Genomic DNA, 19,630 nt, shown 5'->3' on the forward strand with positions numbered 1-19,630 from the left:
CAGGGATTTGGGCAGACATTTTAACTAACCAAAAGATAAACAAAAGCCCTGACAGTGGATGGAGGTAGAAGATTAATGGGGTAGGCAAGGTGTTTGAACTGAAAATGGCCATAAGAGAGAGAAACATTAAATAACTGCTGCAAAGGAGAGATTTCACTACCAACAATATCCCAGGCAAGAGGTAATTTGTAAGCAGCAAAGATAGCACTGAAGCAATGAAATTTCATTTGTATTAAACTTTTTCTTTATAGAGGTTTAGCACTGGGCTCTTACTACAGAGAAATTTGTAAATGAGAGAGAAGTTTTAACAGTTTAAAGACTTTGCCAGGAGAAACTGAGGGAGCTGTAGCTCTGTGGTACCTACATAAAAAGTAGATACTGCAAGACCAATGTCTGATTTTGGTTATCAGGGCACGAAGCTCCCTGTTCTCAGCAGAAATTGCACGCTCACACTCAGAGTCGCTGTTCCAGTTACTCCTTGCGTTTCATGGCAGCAGTTTGTGCTCAGCTGGATCCAGCTTGATGAATGTCCCTCTAACACCATCCATCTTGCTTTAGGAGAGCAAGCAGGGGAGGTTATTTGCTGCCTGACTCAGTGAGAGAGCATGTTTTGCGAAAGATATGAAACTTTGCAGACGCTGTATTTCCCAGCAATCACCTCAGAAAGGCCCATCCTCCAGCTGGACTGGAGTTTCATGCATCATGCTAAAATTCTAATTTGCTCTATTTCTCAACAGGCTTTGCTCACACACATATCTTTGCAGCCAGTTCCTGGGGGAGGAATTGACTTATAATACACTTGTTAAATGAAGAAGTGAGACTGTTTAAGGGACTTTCTTAATTCTCACTGATTCTCATGCTAACCCTGATAAGATTTCTCATTGTCCCTGAGATTTCCTGAGATCATTCTCTACCATTGTTATTTTGTTCTCTATCTTTAGAAACCCTCTGTTGTGTTTTTAACAGGCAGACTCACATTCATAAGCAGTTGCAGGGCAGGGGAGTGGGGAGGAAGCATGAGAAATAAAACTGCTTGTTAAAACACAAAAGGAAAATGAAAACACTGAGTTAAATTAGTGAGCTATTCTTTATAGGACCCCTCCTAGCATACCCACAAACTGGGGCTTATCAGCTTTCTAAGGAAGGGAATATTTTGTACAAGGTTAGCCCTTACAGTTACAGCTCAGTGATGACAGGAAGAGTGGCTGGATTCAAGTATTTGAGCTTTTTGCTGAAATTACACAAAGAGAAGAACAACAAATGAAACTCTGATGCTAAAACTAAGAAAGACCTTGCAGTTTCTATTCTGCTCAGGTAGATCTCTTTTATCTGAGTGTGCATTGTTAATGCTTTTAGGAAAGCTTTGATTTCTCAAGGATTAAACTTCAAGAGAGAGTTTTAAAATATATTTCTGCATTTTATACTTCTGGAGTCAACCTGCCTTTAAGTCTTCCTCCATAACCATACACACACAAACGTATATTTTAATAGGACCTTCACATACCCTCATTTATTGACTAGGTGCTGATAGCTTAAAATAACATTTGTGCTAAGAATTTTGTGTAATAATACCCCTGCATTTAATGTTCCTGAGGTAGGTCTAAAATCTCTCTTCCCTGAACATTACTTTTGTCCTCCATGTGATGCCGCCATTCCACAGAGGAGCAAAGTGATGCACAGGCATCCCTGTAACAGCCCAAGTGACCTTTTGCTGATGAACTCCAGGTGATAATCACAAATGGAGCTAGGTACATGTCTCTTAAGTTGATGTCAGTCATGATGGTGCAGTTGCACTCTCCCTTTGCCCTCATGAATGTGTTTCTTCCTCAGACAAGCACCAGGACTTGTCTGTTCCATTTGTGAGCCACCTAAGGGAAGTGGAAATAGGAAAAGTGTGTGGTTGTCAGAAGATCCACTTCCAGAGTCAACTGGCTTCCCTGCGGCAAACATCTGAGGCTGTCCAATGTTGGCTCAAAGCTGATCAAAAGATAGGATTATATCAACAAATGTATCCAGGTCTATTAGGAAATTGCTCCAGATAGGAATTTTTTTGAGTTAGTTTTCATCTGTGCCAGGCCCTGTTTTGACTTAGTTGATGACAAAGGAGCCACCCTCCTGCTACAGGAAAGGCAGGTAGGACTGACACACATTTCCAAGAGGAGCCTACATTTATGGTGTTTTAAAACAACCATGGAATTGCTTTAACCTAATTCAGAAGGACGATTTGCCTTAAAAATAGAGAACAGGAATGTTTAAATGGCAGGAATCACACACCTCACCTGCCAGTGCAACTGTGCTTGGAGCTGCACTGAAATCCCACTTCTCCAGACAGATCATTGCTCCCTCCCTTATCTTCCTAGGTGCAGCTCCTCCATCTTGCTGCCAGCAGGTCAGGTTGCTTGGCTGCTGGCATGCTCCACTTCTGCCAGTGCTCCTCTCTGACCTGCTCTCCCAGCAGCAGCCAGCTCTGGCTCTGTTCCAGGCTGTGAGGAGACAGGAGAGGTCACAGAGGAGTGGTGCAGCCTGCTGCTGAAGAGAGGACACCAGAAGGAGCTTGGGGCAACAAGCCTCTCCCTTGCCAGCAGACAAGGCAGGGGCACTGGAAGCAGAGAACTGCTCACAGGAGACAAGAGTCACAGCCCCTCTTCCCTCCTGTCAAGAAACGGGGAGTAGTCATGTATCCAAGTCCTGCATATCCCTTCTGGAAATATATTTATTACTCACTGAGCTGCAATTTGGTTGCCATTGGCCAGTCCCTGTTCCCGCAGAGTTTGCCTCCTGTCATTGACCTGCTCCTCACCTGTGCTCCTGCTTCAGAAAATCCCACCAGCCACCCCTCCCTGCTCATTCCTTAGCCATGGATTAGTGTTGTGTCTTAGGATCAAAGCCCTCCTGAGCACTTCACAGTCCTTCATAGCGTGTCCCCATTGCACAACAAATGCAGGGCCTCCTGTGCACCTACTGAGATGAGCAGACCTGTCTCCAGCACTGCCTCCCAGCTCATGCAGATCCATTCCTTCACTCCTGAAACCAAGGATGTGTCATGAAAATCATCAGGATGGTGTGACTACCCAGGAGAGAGGCTAGGAGGCAAAGTGTAAACTTAAAAGAGTTACTCATAAGCACGAGGTGTTGCAACCAAATTAGGGCACCACAACTGATGTGATGTTTCACGCAGGCTTCTCACACCCTTCAAAAGTTCAGGACCAACATGATTTAACAGGTCACAGAATCACAGGTCACTAGCAGCCACACCACTGGATGCTAATCATAGTAAAACTTTCCAAAGCACGTCTATTTTTGCAGCATTCTTGCTGCTTGTCTATTGATCCAGATGTCCCTGGAGTCAAACTCACTAGAGTTAGTTATCTGTACTGCCAGAGATACTGGAGGGAGAAGGGGGGTTTCACAGACATGTCAGAGGAGCTAGGATTTTGGTCTTACTTGGTTGTCCAAAATCCTTTATCCTTCACAGGCAGCTCAAACCTTACAAGAAGGAAAGTTTTTATTTCCAGGTCCGGGTTGTCCTTTTGTTTGACTTCAACATAAACAGTCCTTAAGACTCCAGTAAAATTTCACTACCTCGTGACATCACAGTTGTTATTTTCAAACTTGCCTGAACTAATCTAAACTAAATTAAACTAAACTAAATCTGAACTAATAGGTACCTTAACAAGTCAGCACACTTCCATTCTATAGAGACGAGCTGATACAATAGTTAGGGCAGAGGGCTGAGTCCTCTCTCAGGCCGGCTGGCACGCACCTGTGGCTACACAGCGGCGCGGCCCCACGTTCGCAGCGGGCACGGTCCCGGCCGAGGCGCGGAGCATCCCTCGGGCCGCCGGCGGGCGAGCACCGCTGCGTCCCGCAGCCCCCGCCGGCCCGGGACAGGGGCATCCCGGCCCCTCCCCGGCCGGCCCCGCTCGGGGCGGGGACTCCCGGCTTTCGGCGGCGGGGGCCGCGGGGCCCGGCCCGCCGGCGGCATGAGCCCTGCGGCGGGGCGGGGGGGCGGCAGCGCCGGGCAGGGCAGCCCCCGACGCCATGCCCAAGGAGCGGCCGCTCTGGCGGGGCGCCGCTTTCCGCCTCTGCCTGCTCTCCGCCGCGCTCTTCCTCTGCCTGCAGCTGGGCATGAGGCGATCCTGGTGTCCGGAGGAGAAGCCCCGGGAGCCGGCGGCGGCGCGGGCGCCCGCCCCGTCCCGCGGCGCGGAGCAGCGGCCGGGCGCGGCGGCGGCGGCGGCGGGCGGCGGCCGTCGGAGGGTCACCTACGTGCGGAGCGGCCGGCGGGGCAGCGCCGCTCCCGCCTGCTGCGCCCCGCAGCCCCCGGGCAGCCGCCGCAGGAAGGTAGGGCGGGCTCGGGGAGCGGCCGCCGGGTCGCGACAGGACACCCCGGCTCCCTGCGAGGGAATGAGGGCGAGCGGGCACCCGGGGCGGAGATGGGGCTGGTACCTGAGAAAAGGCGGCCGGGAGGGCGGTGGTGAAGCGAGACGGTGTGGTGGGATGTCGACTTCTTGGGAAGTGGGCAAGCGACTTTTTGAGCAGCGCTGCTCAGCTGCAGGGAAGGGCGAGTGTCTTGGAGGCGGACTGGACAAGGAGAGAGCTCGGTCTGAGAAGGTGACAGTGACCCCGAGTCCGGGTGGGCTGGCAGGCTGACGCATCCCCAGCAGGATCAAACTTGGGCAAAGACCACGGCCCTTGGCGTTCTTGGCATCCGAGTGCCATTGCGTTCGCAGAAAGGCATCAAGAAATGGTTCTAGGACCTGGTCTGCGTGAGAATTGGTGAGTTAGTGAACGAGCTGGTAAACGAACCTGTGACAAGGTTTCTACCCTGCAATGAGTGTAAAGCCTTTTGGGGGAGTGAGGACCGTCACTAGGATCTGGACATCTGCAAGAGTGAGGAGTGCCTGTGCTACCTCCACCCCATTCAGCTGCGCGTGTGGCCAGTAGAGGGATGTTGCTTTCTTCCATGATCTCCGTGTTGTCCTTGGTTTTGGCAGATTCCACGCTCTCAGGAACTGCTTAGAGATACAGACAATGATTTTGTGGAGTTTCAGGGGGAGAAGAGCCATCTTTGAGGGCGGTGAAGGAGTAGTTTGTTATGTACTTTGGGGTCCTGCTGTCAGGGTGCAGTAGTTCTGGTCCATGCAGAGATGTGCAGGTTCTTAAAGAAGCTGGAATGATATTGAGGAGGAGCGCATGGGATTTTGCTAGAGATGAGACCACTTTTGTGGTCAAAATAAAAAAACAATTTCTGATCTTTGCCCCAAGAAGAATAAACCAGTTTTCTGTGGAATAGCTGAAGCCTGTCCTTACTGCCTTGATGAAAAGACTACTTGCTAACATTCAAACCACTACCTGACTATTGATCTCTCACAGGTCATGCATGTGGTGTCAACTGCAAATCTGCTTTCTTTTCTTTGCCTGTTCCACCCCAATAATTATTCTTTTATTTCATGAGGAGATGGACAGTGATCTCATATATAGATGGACTTCCAGGTTTGGCTCATCTTCTGTGGGAAACTGTGATGTAAAAAATAAACTGCTACTTTCTGCCTCTGGTTTTCTGAAAGGTTTAGAAGAAATTAGATAATCCTTCACCATGCTTCCTTAACCACTGGCTGTGATGAGGACAACATTGCCACATATTTGTTCAGAATAATAACTATGTGGTGTTCTTTTGTGCTGTGGCATTGATACCACTTTGAGGTACCTAGGTCTTGCAGTGTCAGTTTTTGTGACTTTTGTTGTTGATGCTCTGTTACTTGACATTATCCTAAAGCACAGGTTTTTAGTGATTCTAATCGTGGAAAAATTTCAGCATTAATGGAGGAAAAAGCCTGTAATCCTGTGGATTCAGAGAGTTTCCTGAAAATATCCTAAAAATGGCATCAAAAAACAAGGGGTAAAATTAAAACACATCCTAATTTAGTTAATGACTTTTGAGAAAATCCTAGTGGGGAAGTAGAGGAGAGGCTGCTCATTTTACCTGAGAACTGGCAGGACCTTGCAGTGTTGGAGAGCTCAAGGCTCTGGAAAGCCCAAGTGTGTTTTGGTGCACCTCCAGGTGAAGTGTGTGAAAGAAACATCACTGCTGTGGTTTGTGGTGTTGGGCATGTTGCTGCTGAGGTCTCATTTGAATCCCTCTAGTTAAGTCAAAGGAAAAATATTAGTATATATAATAGAGGGTGGAGTTGTTGCCAGGTTAGGTTTGACACCATCAAGTGTCTTCTGTGTTCAGCTATTTGACTTGAACATGTTGCTTCAGGCTTAGAAAAATCTACTTAAAGATAGGGTTTGGGGATAGCAGAACTGTACTTTGGAATAGAATTGTTAAATAAAAATATAGGGGGAAAAGCAATGGTAAAATAAAGTAGAAGTGGTCTGTTCTCTGAAATTTTTTCATTAGAAGAATCACAATAGCTAAAAAATTTAATGGGTGATTTGTAATTTTTTTTTAAATCAGGGAACATGGTATTTTGCATCAGACTATTGTATGACAAGATGGGGGCATTTACCAAAAAAGGCTGCTTAAATTGATGGTCCATAGTTTCTACCAGCAGCTCTGGAGAAAGGCCTCAGGGTGCCACGGCTGCCAGTGTGCTGCAAATGCTGCCTGGAGGGGAAGGACAGGCTCCTTGCACAGATCTGTGCTACACCGGGTTGGCATTGCCTTTTGCTGTGGCTTTTATGTGTTTTCAGCGTCTTCTGTCTGTCCATAAATTATTATCAGTCCATTCTTAAAGCCTGCAGAGGCTTTCAGGTACAGGAGTTTTTTCTCTCCTGCTGTTTATGGGGATGGTGTTGGACTATACTGGGACGTGTGAGCCAGCAGGATGGCAGCAAGGAAAAATCAGTGAGGCCAGACTTTGCTCTGTTTTCCTAGTGCCTCTAGGTTATAGCTCTGCTCACACTTACATCACTGAATTAATGCAGAAGACTGATGAACAGAGTGTTTCCATAGATGAAGCTGAATATCCTACTTTGTGGCTGTATAAAAAAAAAAAAAAATTGCAAAAGCACACAAGGAAATTATTTGGTGCCTGCTTTGAATCACTTTAAAGTTTCCTGAGCAGGGCTGTGTTATTTATTTCCCAAGCACAACTGCAGTCATCCACCAACACCAACACCACCAAAAGAGGAAAAAAAAAGAGGATGGGAAAGATGGACTCTTGTCCATAAATGGTCCCTAAGTCTGCAGGAAACTGCCTGTGCTTTTCCTGACCGCTGGTGAGGCTCTGTCATTGGAGACTATGGCTGTGCAGTAGTGGGAGGGTTTGACCACCAAGGTTCCAAGCTCTGTTTGTGCCTCAAGATGCATACATAAAAATGTTAACTGAAAGGGGCAGGGAATAAAGTAATTTAGCCATGTGACATCTCTGGGAGCTGCTGGAGCTGCCTGTTGTGGTGCTTAGGGGAGTTGTGCTGCTCCCAGCTGTTCTGCTCCCAGTTGAGCCTGATGATGCTGCTCTTGCTGACAAATAACAAGCAAGATTTGGCATTGACAGCATATGATGGTCATCTGAAGAATCACAAGTTTTGTTGTGCTGCAAGAGTAAAGGAAATGGAAGTTCACAGTCCCACTTGTATTTGGTGTAAGTTCACAATCCCATTAAAACTGCCTTGTTGCTAATAAAATTATGTTTTTAAACTGAGATTCTAAGATCTGGTTGTGTTAAGCACTGAGCTGGTAACATATGCAGCAGGTAGAAATTCCAGCTACCTGGAAACACACAGATTCTGCCAGGTGTAACTGCTTCTGGAATAGTTACTAGCAGGGTGTGCACCCACAGAGCGCTGTGGAGGACATGTGAGGTGTGTTTTAAAAGGTTATTCCAGGGTGCCATGGCAAAAGAAAAAAAAATATTGCATTTGGAATTTTAAGTAACAGCAAATGCCTGTCACAATAATTGCAATAACAAGATTATGTTGGCTCTTGTGCACTGAATTTGGGAGGAGCCCTCTTCAAGAGTCTGGTTGAGAAAAGCTGGAATTCCTTGCCTTCTGGGCAGATTTATTTCCATGGAGGTGAGGAGCGTGGTATGCTGCCAAGCTTAACCTGATGTAATTTTGGATGCTCTTTCACGTCATATCTAGGAATATAAAAGTATTTACCTTCAGTGATTAAAAGCAAAGAGTAAGATTTTGCTGCTGGGCACATGTATACTTTGCCTGGGATTATAATGTAATTTGAAACATGATGTATTATTGCCTAAAACCAAAAACTCTTTTGAGATTATATTTTTTTAGGTGTTCCTTTCACGTGTATACATTTGTCTTTTGGTTCATTATAAATGCAGACTAATTATCTTTTGCTGTTTCTTGTTGGATTGAAGGTTGTGGTTTTCTATAAATAGGAACTATTTCTAAGAGGGTACTGCTCCTCTACAGTGATGACTGATAACAGTCTCATCTTTAATTGTCTGCAAATTATTTTGGAGCGATATCTTTGAAATTATGTGGAATAACACATGTTTGGCACTTAGTAATACAGCAGGCTCATAAAAACCTCATTTGATTTAGTGGTACACTCTTGCTAAGATTTTACTTAAATTTACTTAAATTTGGGGTTTAACTTTAGAATGACAATGCCATTTACATTGGTGTCAGTGATGTGTAGGGCTTATGCCAAGAGTCCTGTTCAGTTCTTCTAGAAATTTGGTTTAAAAAATGTAGTGGATGTTTTCATTACCTAATTGCATGCATAGTGTTTTCAAGCTGTCTTCACATCTTTAAAAGTACAGTAAGTTTTGGGTACTGCTTTTATAGGAAGTTACTCTGACTCTTCATGAGGAAGAGCCAAAATTCTTGGAGAAAACTTGGTTATTCTGAAGTTAAATTGTTCCGTCTGTCTTTCTGAAGTTAAAATTATCCATCTGTCTTTCCACATCTCATGGTGTAATAGCTTGTCTGTTTTGGATTGGGATTTAATTTATAAGTGTATTAATTCTGTGTGCCTGGAGCAACAATTTAACATTACAGCAGAGTTTGACAGGGCAGGGCTTTGGGAGCTGTGCATGGAATCCCACCAGGCTGCATCTGCAGGACTGGATTTGCCCTGGCTGAGCCAAACCAGAGGAGCCACAGGGGTTAAAGTGGCCTCTTGCATCTCCAAAGATTATTCCAGCCTCTCCACCTGTGTCCAAGAGTGATGAGCTTCACAGTGCAGTCCTGTTCCCTAAGTGCTGTGCTGAGGAGTGAATAACATGCTGCCTTTGATGGATGGGATGGCACTTGGGATGCTGCTGCAGAGGAGTGCAGAGCTGAAGAGCTGGATATTGGTTATTCCTTGGAGTGTGCTACTTCTGGGCACCTTCTTTAATAACAGGGCTTCATTCAGAGGAAAAAGGTGTTAAGAGGTGCAGGAAGGCAAGCCTGCAGGGAAAGCCTGAAGTACTGGTACTTGTTTTGAATAGGGAAAAGTAGGTTTTGAGGAAATGTGCCAAGATTCTTCAAACTAAAAGAAATAATTTTTTTGAAGGACATAATGACCGATTGTTCCTTAGGTCCACTGGAAGTAGGACAAGAAGTAACTGGCTTAATTTTCAGGCAAGATATTAGGAAAATCTTTTAACTGTGCAACTGGTAAGGAATGGAAAGGCTCCTTAGAAAAACATGAACTGTGGGTATCCACACAGGGAAGGTCTGGGAATGTTTTCCTTTGTGCTTCAGGGCAACCTCCTGACGTCCCTCTGGCTACATTTACCTGCTCTGCAATTAGAGAAGCAATCTGGCAGATACAATGTGATTAACCAAACTGGAATTTAGCCTGAACAATGATCTAACATCAGTGCAATAAAAAGAGGTAATGGGATCTTTTAAGACTATAATAAGCAATCTTTGCCCTGGCTTATTACCTCACTGGAGAGACCAGACCCCACCATAATTTTCTGTGTGATGATTTAGTGGACCCCAGAGGAAGGGACACTAGTTGACAACTTTTTTCCCTCCAGCACTTGGAGGTCTCTTAGCAAATATAAACCAACCCAAAGTTACTTATCTGGTAAGATAAGTACAAGATAGGAGCTTGTGGCATCTGTTAGTACCGGGGAACAGCCTTTGTCTGTTTTTGCTCAAATATTCAGGCTAATAGCACAGACTGAGTGAGGTTGTTGTCTTTGGAGGAAAAGAATAAACTTCTATTGAAAGCAGTTTTCATCAGCTGATAACCAAATCTGGGGAACATCAGCCAGCTCTGCCTGTAAACAAGGGCAGCTGAGGTACCAGAAAGTACCCAAACACAGGAATCCTTCTCCAAGTAGTCAAGCAATGGCAATACTGGGCTTTTATTGTATTTTAACTGCAGATGAAATGTGTTTATAGTATAAAACACATTTATACTATAAATAAATATTTATATATATATAGTATAATTATATGGTTTTTTCTGACAATGATGTCACTTGAAATCTTGTGAGGTAAATGATTACTAAGAATAACCTTGATTCTTACACACTTTTTATTACCTGAAATAGTTCTTTCTTCATGAATTTTTGAGAAGCTGATGGGGAATATTATTCTTTAGAAAGTCATTACAGTGTTATGAGGCTTTATATCCAATAGCATAGATTTCTTTCAAAATCTTTCAAATGCCAGTTTAAGGTTTTCTTTTGGCATATAAAGACAAGAGAAGTTTTTCTAGGTTGCTGTGGCACAGAAGAATGTAAATCTAGGTGTTTAAGCCTTCTGTTCTAAGGGGCCCAAGGATGGAGGTGGTAATTGATTCTGCAGATACCTTGCTCAGTGGGGCCATTACAGTTGTGCCATCATTTCCTTGAACCCAGAGACATAGTTCACATTGTACAAAATGTGAATCCTTTGTAACTGCTGCAGCAGATCAGAAAAAAAACTGTTCCTGTTTGCTGTGTTCATCTCAAACTGTTCCATGGGACTGCTCTGAGGGCCAAGTGACCTGAACTGCCCAGCAGCAGTGGCATGGTTAGTACAAAAATGATCTTTTGTCATATTTCATGTTTTGAAATAAGAAGTGAGGACAGTTTTGAGGACACACAGCTTTCCCTGCTCTCAAGGTGGCCAATCTTCCTACATTCTTTTCTAAAATTTCCTTCTGTGGAGAGAGAAGAGTGCAGAAATAGAGATTTGGACAGGTAAAAATTCTGCTGGATAGCCCTAGGGATTTTACTTTACATCTCCAACCTTTATCTACCTTCTTACGAGACAAGTGTTTAAGTTCATTGCTAGTAAGGTTTTCATGCCAGTTCACTCAGTCAGTTCACATCAGCGTTTACTCAGCCAGCCAGGCTGGTAACAGAGATGTGTCTGCTCAGGGCTGCAGGGAAGGTGCCAGCATGCCAGATTTCTCTCTCATGCCACTTGCACTGAGCTGTGGCCACAGTTCAGACCAAGGTGCAGCTGGGGGATCTTTGGTGTGAGCAAAACTCCAGCAGCCCCTGACAAAGGGTGCAGCACTGAAGTCCTGTGGTGAAGAACAAAACCTCTCCCAGCTGCCTTGCAGACTCGTGCAGACAGCGTGATGAGTTCATAACCACTTCCTACAAAACAGATGTAGAATTTGGAGGTTTAGGTAGCATTAGGGAGGGACCTCCAGCCCTTGCTCCAGCAGTCTGGTTTGGTTGTGGTAGCTCAGGCTGTCCTGCAGCCTGCAAGTGGTGGCTGCCACTCGTGGCACAGATTAGATAAAAGATTTGACATGTAAGTGAGAGAGTTTGTGTGAACCACCACTAATCTTTGATGGCATCCGCAGCACAGCCCACTCTTATCTCTTGTTCTAATATTAACTTAGAGCTGAATTTGTCTTGGATGGCTGCTCAGTGCTCCAGAGCTGTGTGCAGTGGATGTGAGTCATTTAATCAACTGGAGTGTTTTTGTAGCTAGAAGATATGCACCAAGATACTTTTGTGCATGATGAAGTGTTGTCCAGAGCCCTTCCATATTTGTGAGTCTGAGATCAAATGACCTGCAGTTCAGTGGAACAATTAAAAGAGGGAAAATTAGTGTGATTCAATGTTTCTTTCAGTTGTGGTAAATAGCATATGTATCATGCAATCTGTATGCATACATTCACACTAATACTGTTTTTGTTTAGTTTTTTTGCCTACAAAAGTGACAGGGTGATGTGCTGCCCTATTTTGAGTTAGCCAGTCCCTCAGGGTAATAGAAACCATGTGCACCAATGGACTGATGCCTAGGGTAACAGATGAAAGCCATGATTTTGAACTTGCTCTCGTGGCAACAACTGGGTCAATTTCAGCAGGAGATGGCGGAAATGTTCCCAGATGTTTATGCTAAGTGAAAGGGCTTGGATTTTCAATGACATGTTGTTTCCCCATCTGACCTTCTCTTCCATCTTCAGTAGTGTTGCTTTGGAATGTGCCATCAAGCTCAGGTGCCCCCAGGAAAGGCTCTGACTGCAAATGAACTGCACTGTCAGGGAATGGGTGGATGGGGTCCTTGCTGACCCCCTGAAAAGCACAAGTTCTGAGTGTGGTTCTGGGGGAACACCTTGGTGATTATTTTGCTCTCTTATTGATTTTTTGCAGCCTTTAAAAGCTAGTGTTGTAATTTATGTCCATCCTGACACATGTATAAATAAAATAAAAAATCCTTTCCTTGTGTCTTTGTGTAATGATAAATGCAGTAGCTCCAGCAGCTGTTAGAAGATAAAAATTTTGCTTCTCACCAAAGTCTTCTCCATTCTCTTTGCAAAAAATGGCTTTGCAGAGTTCTTCAAGAGTCAGAAAAGAATTGTTGTGATTTTGTAAATCCCAAATCTGGGGTACTTGTGAGAAACATCATTCCTGCTGCACCTCTCCTCATCGTGCAATGGGGGTTTCTCTTGTCTCTGGCAGTGTAGGACCAGGAGGACTATGCAGTGGGCCATTGGCTTTTGGAGTCTCTTGGGACAGTCAGGTCAAGCCAGCTGCTTCAGATTTTGTATAGAGAACCTCTGGGTTTACGTGCTTGTGGAAGAAAGAGCTGACCAACAGCTCGTTTAGCAAGTGACTGAAGTTTACTTTGGGTTCCATTTTCTGATAGGTTTCACATGCAGCTCCAGGTGCAGTGCTGTGAGCTCTTCTGGAAGAGACAGGATTCTGGGTTCTTTCCAGGACTGACCTTGTGGCTTCTGCAAACTGAAGGAATTGAAACCTCTGCCCTTCTTGGCCTGTGGAAGACAAATCTATGGCCTTGAGAGTTTAACAAGGAAACACGTACAAGACCCTGATAGGCAATTTGTTTGTCTTAGGGATATTGCTAAAAATCCATTCTTGCTATTAGTTTTGAGGAGGTAGGGTCACTTTTTGAGTGTGTGTGTGTCTGTGGCACCTTGTTCTGCTGGCCAAAATTACTGCAGAGAAGCAAATATCAGTGATGTGCCAGGGGCTGGACCTGATTGGGAAAGGTGTCCATTTGAAAATTATGTTAGAACCAGCAGACATTAACAACACAGAGTTGCTGTTGCTGTTTTGGCCTCCCCCTCTTGGCCTCATCCATTCCCAGCCCTCTCCCTCATTCCCCTCCTAGCAGCTAGCTAAGTCAAATAATTAGCTGGGAGCTTCAAAGTCAGTGCCCTTTTTTAGTATCCTCTTTCATATTTTACAAAGAGACACTGTTTGAAATGTTAGGGGGACCAGATGGTAATGTCTATTGATATGGCATGCAATGTTAGAAGATATCTGCCACTTAGAAGCCTCAAAATGATAGGGATCCATTTCAAATCTTTCTTGCTCCCTGCAGAGTGGACAGCAGTAGTGGAGGAGTGAGATTTATCCAATAGGTAAATACCACAGGGTAAGCTGTCTGAAAAACCCCAAAAATTTTAATACTGGTGCCCTGTCTCTTTGGGCGTTCCTTATGGTTGTTCTGCAGTACTGAAACTTTCAAAGAAATTAACTTTGTTAATTTCATCTTGAATAGGGCAAAGCATCTTGAATAGGGCAAAGCAGCAACATTGTGTTCCTTTTCCCTCCCTCTTTGAGAAAATTAAACAAGAAGCAATTATGTGTCAATTGGTTGCTGCTGAGCTGATGCGGTTTTTCTTCATTAGACATCTTGATTAATGGTTTGATCTTGCAATTATTATTCATTATGAAATCCATGGGAATTGTGGTGCATCATGAGTTCAGGGTCAAACCATGTAGTTTTTCAGTACTTCATCTGTAATGCTCAGAATTAGTGATAAAACATTGGAAAATATCCTTGATTAAAGAGGATGGTACATATTTGCCCAAGCCCATCCTCCATGGGATTGTGATGAATTTGCATGCTTTGAAATGAGCTTGATTTTCTTCTCTATAGACTGGAAAATAAATGTATCATTTTGTACTTAAAATCCTAACAACTTGTAAGCCAGCTGTTGTTTCCTTTCTAGACAGAGGGAACTACTTGCCCAACACAGTTTTATTTTATTTGGAAGACTTTTACATAGCTCTAGACCAAGGGCACTAATCTATAATTATATTTTAAAAAGAAAGGGACTATGTTTAAAGCTAGAATACATTTCATTCTGTGGAACTCCATTACCTAACGCTTTTATGAAATAAGGAGTTAAAGAAGAAAAAAGTGGAGTTTGGCTTTTTGAATCTTCCCTGGCTATCCAGTAAAACCCAGTTCAACCAAGGGAACTGATGGTGGGTTGAAGGAACAGTACCCTCAGCACCTGTTGTAAATACTGTCTATCTTGCCTTAGGGTAAATACTGTAAATACTATCTATCTTGCCTTAGGGTTTTACACTCTGAAATCCAAATACCTGTAGAAGTTACTCAGCCTTTTGGTTTACCCATGGATAAGAGTTGATATTTACTTCTTTTATGAGATTATAGACATATAGTGACAAATGGTGCCCTCTCCTGCTCCCTGGGCACAGAGGGTTGTCCTGGTCCTTACCCAGGAGAGGAAGGTGAAGAGGAAGGAGTTTTCTAAAACTTCATATCTCCCTTTAGTCTAGAAGGAGTGGTGGACCATTTCTGTTTAGATATTTGCATTCCACTTGGATGGGAGAGAAGGCTGCACAAGTGTGAAATGCTCTTATTTGTGTGAAAGCATTGGTTTTACTCAAAAGCGCCTTCTTTTCCCCCAGTTCTTAGCCTCAGGCAGAGGCTCTGAAGTCAGAGGATAGGCTGCCAGAGGCATCCCTCTATGTAAATCATAGTTAAGAGTGCTGGAACTTGCACAAAATAAACTCAGCTTATCTGGCTAGCACAGTATTTACTAATGAATTCCTTTTTTTGTATTCTATGGTTTAAATTTTGCAGTGAAGTCAACCTAGAGGAAAATAGCTTTTTTCCTTTATTGAATGGATTATGACATCTCCATATTTCTCAGCCAGTGCACTTCAGCTAAAGCAGTAATGAATACAGGCTGAAACCACGGTCTTGCCTCTGCTTAGAAGAAACTGAATTTGACAAGCAGTGACCGGTGGTTGCCGTATCTGTTTCTTGCTGTTACCCTTAAGTGTTGGCAAAGGCATTCGGGCACTGGAAGGAATTCAGCTGATTGAGCTGTTTAAGCAGTTTTGAGAATTTACTTCCATAAATTTGAATCTGTTTTGGCTCCTGGTTTTATCTCCATTAGATATATTATCATGCTGTCAGCCTCTGGATAGCGCAGGAATGCTGCTGCCCAGTTTATTTATTTTATTTTAGAACTGTAGCAAAGCAATCTCACTTGGCTATTTTCAAAGCTGTATGTCTCTTAGAGTAAAATCAATCTCTCTTTTAATAAATGTGCATTTCTCCCATATGTTGCTGGGATTTCCAGTGGCAGAGCTGTTTGTCTCTGGTGACCTTTGAATGCCTGAGGAGAGGTTCCCCAGTGCAGCATTGCCCTTTCCTATCCCTGCAGCCCCCAGATCATTTGGCTGCAGGGATTTATTTCTCAGAGGTAGTGAGGAGTGGTAGTTATGCTGTGTAAATTATGAATTAGATGCAATGCTTTCTGAATTCATAAATACTTGCAAATTAATATTTTGGCAAGTCATCTGAATCTCTGCTTCCTGTAAGTCCCAAACCTGCACTCAAGGTGATGGTGAATTTACAGGGGTGTCCACAGTGGCTAAAGTAAACCGGGCAAGTAAGCTCCCAGTACCCCAATATCCCAATACCTTTCCTGGGGAATTCAGGGTTACTATTTGAATTCACTGGAGCATTAGTCACCTAAATTCCTCTACAGATCTGGCTTCCTCCTGTTAATTTTGGAAGCTGCTCTTTATTTCACCAAATCCATTTCTTGATTCTTAAAGTGATGTAAATTCTGTCACTTCAAATCAATGCCTGCCTTTTTTTTCTGTGCATGCTTTTCTTTTGAGATCGTTGTTTAGGGGAAAAGACAAACCTGAAAATAGAGTTGGAGAGAGCTTGAGTGTGGGCTTTGTGTGTGAAACACAGAATCTCCCCAGGGCATTGAAGTTGTTGGTGTTTTACATGGAGGTCACTAGTGCAGCTTGCCTAGGTAAGGACAGCAGCTGCCCCCAGAGCAGTAATTTGTATGGATGTGGCTCCTTTTCACACCTTCAGATGGGAAATGAGAAGCAAAAGGAGCAGAAAATAAGCATCAGTATTAACAAAAGGAAAGCAGAGGTGAAATGCTTAGTGATTGCTGTCTTTTCAGGGATTCGTATGCATTCATGTTCAGACTGACTTGCTAGAGTGAAGACTTGGTTTCAATTACCATGCAGTGACTGAAAGCTTTTCTAATGGGATTTGATGTCAGAAAATAGTTTTATTCATTTTAATGTAAAACTTTGCCTTTTTTTCCTTTTGCCTGCTAAGTCTAAGAGTTTTACTTACTGGTGCAAACTGGAGCCTTACGAAGCCAGTGCTGATAAACTGCTTTTAAGTGGAGCCCTCTGGGTGATGTTTGGAGCTTCCTAGATTGACTCTTGCAGAGCTCACATCCTGCTTCTAGGCAGACAAATGTGTGCTGCACTGCAGAGACTTGGAAAAGATGATGCACAGAGAGTGAGGACCTAGGGGAAACTTAAGTGCATCCTAGACATTCCCTTTTCCACAATATTAAACACACATGTCCAGACAGAATTCTCCACATACAGATCGTGTTGGAAACCCATCTGAATTTAAGACAGACACTCATTAATGCAAAAAGCACTCTTATCACAGGACTGCTTTCCATAGGCAGGATTTACTTCCTGAGCAGCCTTCCTGCATGGGAAAGCTGGACTGCATGTGTGACACATTGCTGGATTATCTTGGCACAAAGCTATTGTTCCTCAGCCTATTTATTGTTCCAACATCAGATCTTTGGATAAGATCATGGAGTGGGTCCTCCTGGAAGACACGTTAAAACATGCTGAGGATGGGGAGTTGTTTAGGCACAACCAAAATGGAAAGATATTGATTTGATGGATAGACTGGTAGATGGATAAGGATTTGGTTGTAGTCAGTGGCTCAATGTCTAAATGACAAACCAGTAATGAGTGGTGCCCATCAAGGGTCTGTACTGGGGGCAGTGCTGTTTATTTTGGGCAACCTGACCTAGTGGAGTGTGTGCCCCATGGAAATGGGTTGTACTGGGGGATATTTAAAGGCCCTTTCCAACCCAGACTATTCTGTGGTTCTGTAACACACTGCAGATTTTTTAGCTCAGGAGTTTGCCTGTGTCAGGGGGTCCCTTGGTGGCCTGCTCGTTGCACTGCACCAATGTGGTGCCTGCAGAGGACAGAGCAATCCAGAGGTGACTGGGTATGGAGAAGGCTGTGTGCAGTGGTGTCAGAGATGTCTCTGCCTTAGATAAACTCAGAAAAGTAGAAACATGGAGAAATAGAAATATTTCTTGCATTAATTTTTTTTCCTTCAGTTCATCATGGACTTTGTGCAATGTGTGGAAGTGTTACTGTTAGAGGGAAAACTCTCAGTTTGGGTGGCTGCAGGACTAGGTGTCAGCTGCTTTTCCCTGTGATTCCCTCAATGCCTGATGCCTCAGAGGGAACCCACTGTTCTTCTCTCAGTGCAGGCACACACATGCAGAGGAGGTGTGTATTAGCAAGTTTTGCACTATGGGTTCTTAAGAGAAAACCTGGTATGTTTAAGAAAGACAAACTGCAAAGAAAAAAAGAAAATAATAGTAATATGAAATAGAAAAGAAAGGAAAGAAACAGTTCAGACATGTAAGGATGGAATATCTATAAAGCCAGTTGTGTTGGAAATTAATTCACTCAGAGCTTTAAATATGAGTCAGTCACTTTGCAAGCCTGTGTTTTAAATTACAGCTGGCTGAGCCTGTGTGTGTCCCTGCTGCTCCACAGTAACCATGTGAGGAGCAGGTTTTTACGAGTGTGTGCCTTTGAGCCCTGGTGGTGCTGGTTCCATTTAGCTAAAGGGGACTGTATGAATTGACCTTCTCAAGGAGGTCTGTGCCAAGGCTGAAGGCATACTTGTTCTTTCCTACTGATACCTCCGCTTTTAGGTGGAGTTTGTTTTACTTGTGCCACATACTGCTGCTCCGAACATAAAACAGGAATTACTCAACCTTGCTGAAGAATAAACTGTAGCTAAATGTTGCTTTAGGCTCATAGCTAAAGAACAGCCTCAGCCCTCTAAAATGCACATTTTTCTGCAGCATGGGCTGTGTGAATGTCTGGTCTGGGGTTTCTCTTCTGTGTTGTTGAGGGTCTGTGGTGTAAGTGTTCCTGAGCACATCCTTCAGGCTTCCTTTGCAGGTCATGGAGAGACATGGACTTTTCCAGGGCTTGACTCACCTTACATATTTTATATGTCTATTCTCTAGTGAGATGAATCATTCCTTTAAGATCCTGTCTGCCTCATCTGCCCTGTCAAATAACTTGACTCCCCAGCCCACTGTGGGAGCTGAGCTGATGGCTGTCTGCATGCACAAGTGTTTCTATCCCCCTGGGTCTCCCTGGGAGTCACCCAGCTAATTGCCTCTGAAACTAAACGTGGGTGTTCACAAGGGATTCTCTGCTGCTGGAGCTGCTCTGTGCTGTCAGCAAGAGGAGCAGTGGGCCAGGTTTGGCCGCCTCCACCCTCAGAGCCCACCCACTGCCCTTAGCAGGCTTTGTGCTGATTGCGTGTCCCTCGTGGGGCGCTGGCGTGTCCTGCAAAGCCAGGGCTCATGTGGCCTGCAGCACACAGCTTTCACTATTCAGGGTACTTTGGAATTGAGGGAAAAATCTCAAACACTATCACCACAATAAACTAATAAGCTTAAGGCCACAGGTGCTTGAGAGGGACCACAAATAAAATTATGTCCGAGCTCTGTAAATTGTATCTGGGGGCAATCTGTTCTCACAAGGCCAAGCCTTCTGTGGAGGGATAGAAGGTAAGAAAATATAGTGCAGAAATTTAGTCTCACACCTGAGGAGTTGCAGCTGTACTAATCACCAAAGATTAGGAACAGGCCTGCCCTTAATGGGCCACAGCTTTGTCCAGTAAGAAGAAGAGTGCTACAGAAGAGTGGGTCAGCTGGTGGAGAAGAGAATTGGAGTTTGTTGCCTGTGCTGTGAAGCAAGATGGAGTTTGTTGGCTATGTTGATAAGGAGTCAGTGCTGTGAGGGTCTTCCTGTGAGAAATCACCCAGAAGGTATGGAAGATTTACCATAAGAGGACAACAGCCTTCAAGGAAGCAATCTAATAAATTTGCCATGTAGATGTCTGGAGTTTTTCAGCCTGAATCTGAATC

At 44.2% G+C, this 19,630-nt stretch overlaps 1 protein-coding gene across 2 annotated transcripts in view; it reads left to right on the top strand.

Annotated features, from left to right (window-relative positions):
* Positions 1-4,041: 4,041 nt before the first annotated feature.
* The window catches only part of METTL24 (methyltransferase like 24), a 44,614-nt gene continuing 29,025 nt past the window's right edge, over positions 4,042-19,630 (top strand). Inside the window, exon 1 of one of the 2 annotated variants that reach the window (XM_059468328.1) lies at positions 4,042-4,341. In XM_059468328.1, the coding sequence (XP_059324311.1) occupies positions 4,042-4,341 (300 nt within the window). Of the gene's footprint in view, positions 4,342-4,557; positions 4,777-19,630 lie in introns of those variants that run through there. The other variant, XM_059468330.1, reaches the window with a different exon arrangement.

Source organism: Ammospiza nelsoni, chromosome 3 (genome assembly GCF_027579445.1).
Source record: "Ammospiza nelsoni isolate bAmmNel1 chromosome 3, bAmmNel1.pri, whole genome shotgun sequence".
Classification (NCBI taxonomy): Eukaryota; Metazoa; Chordata; class Aves; order Passeriformes; family Passerellidae; genus Ammospiza; species Ammospiza nelsoni.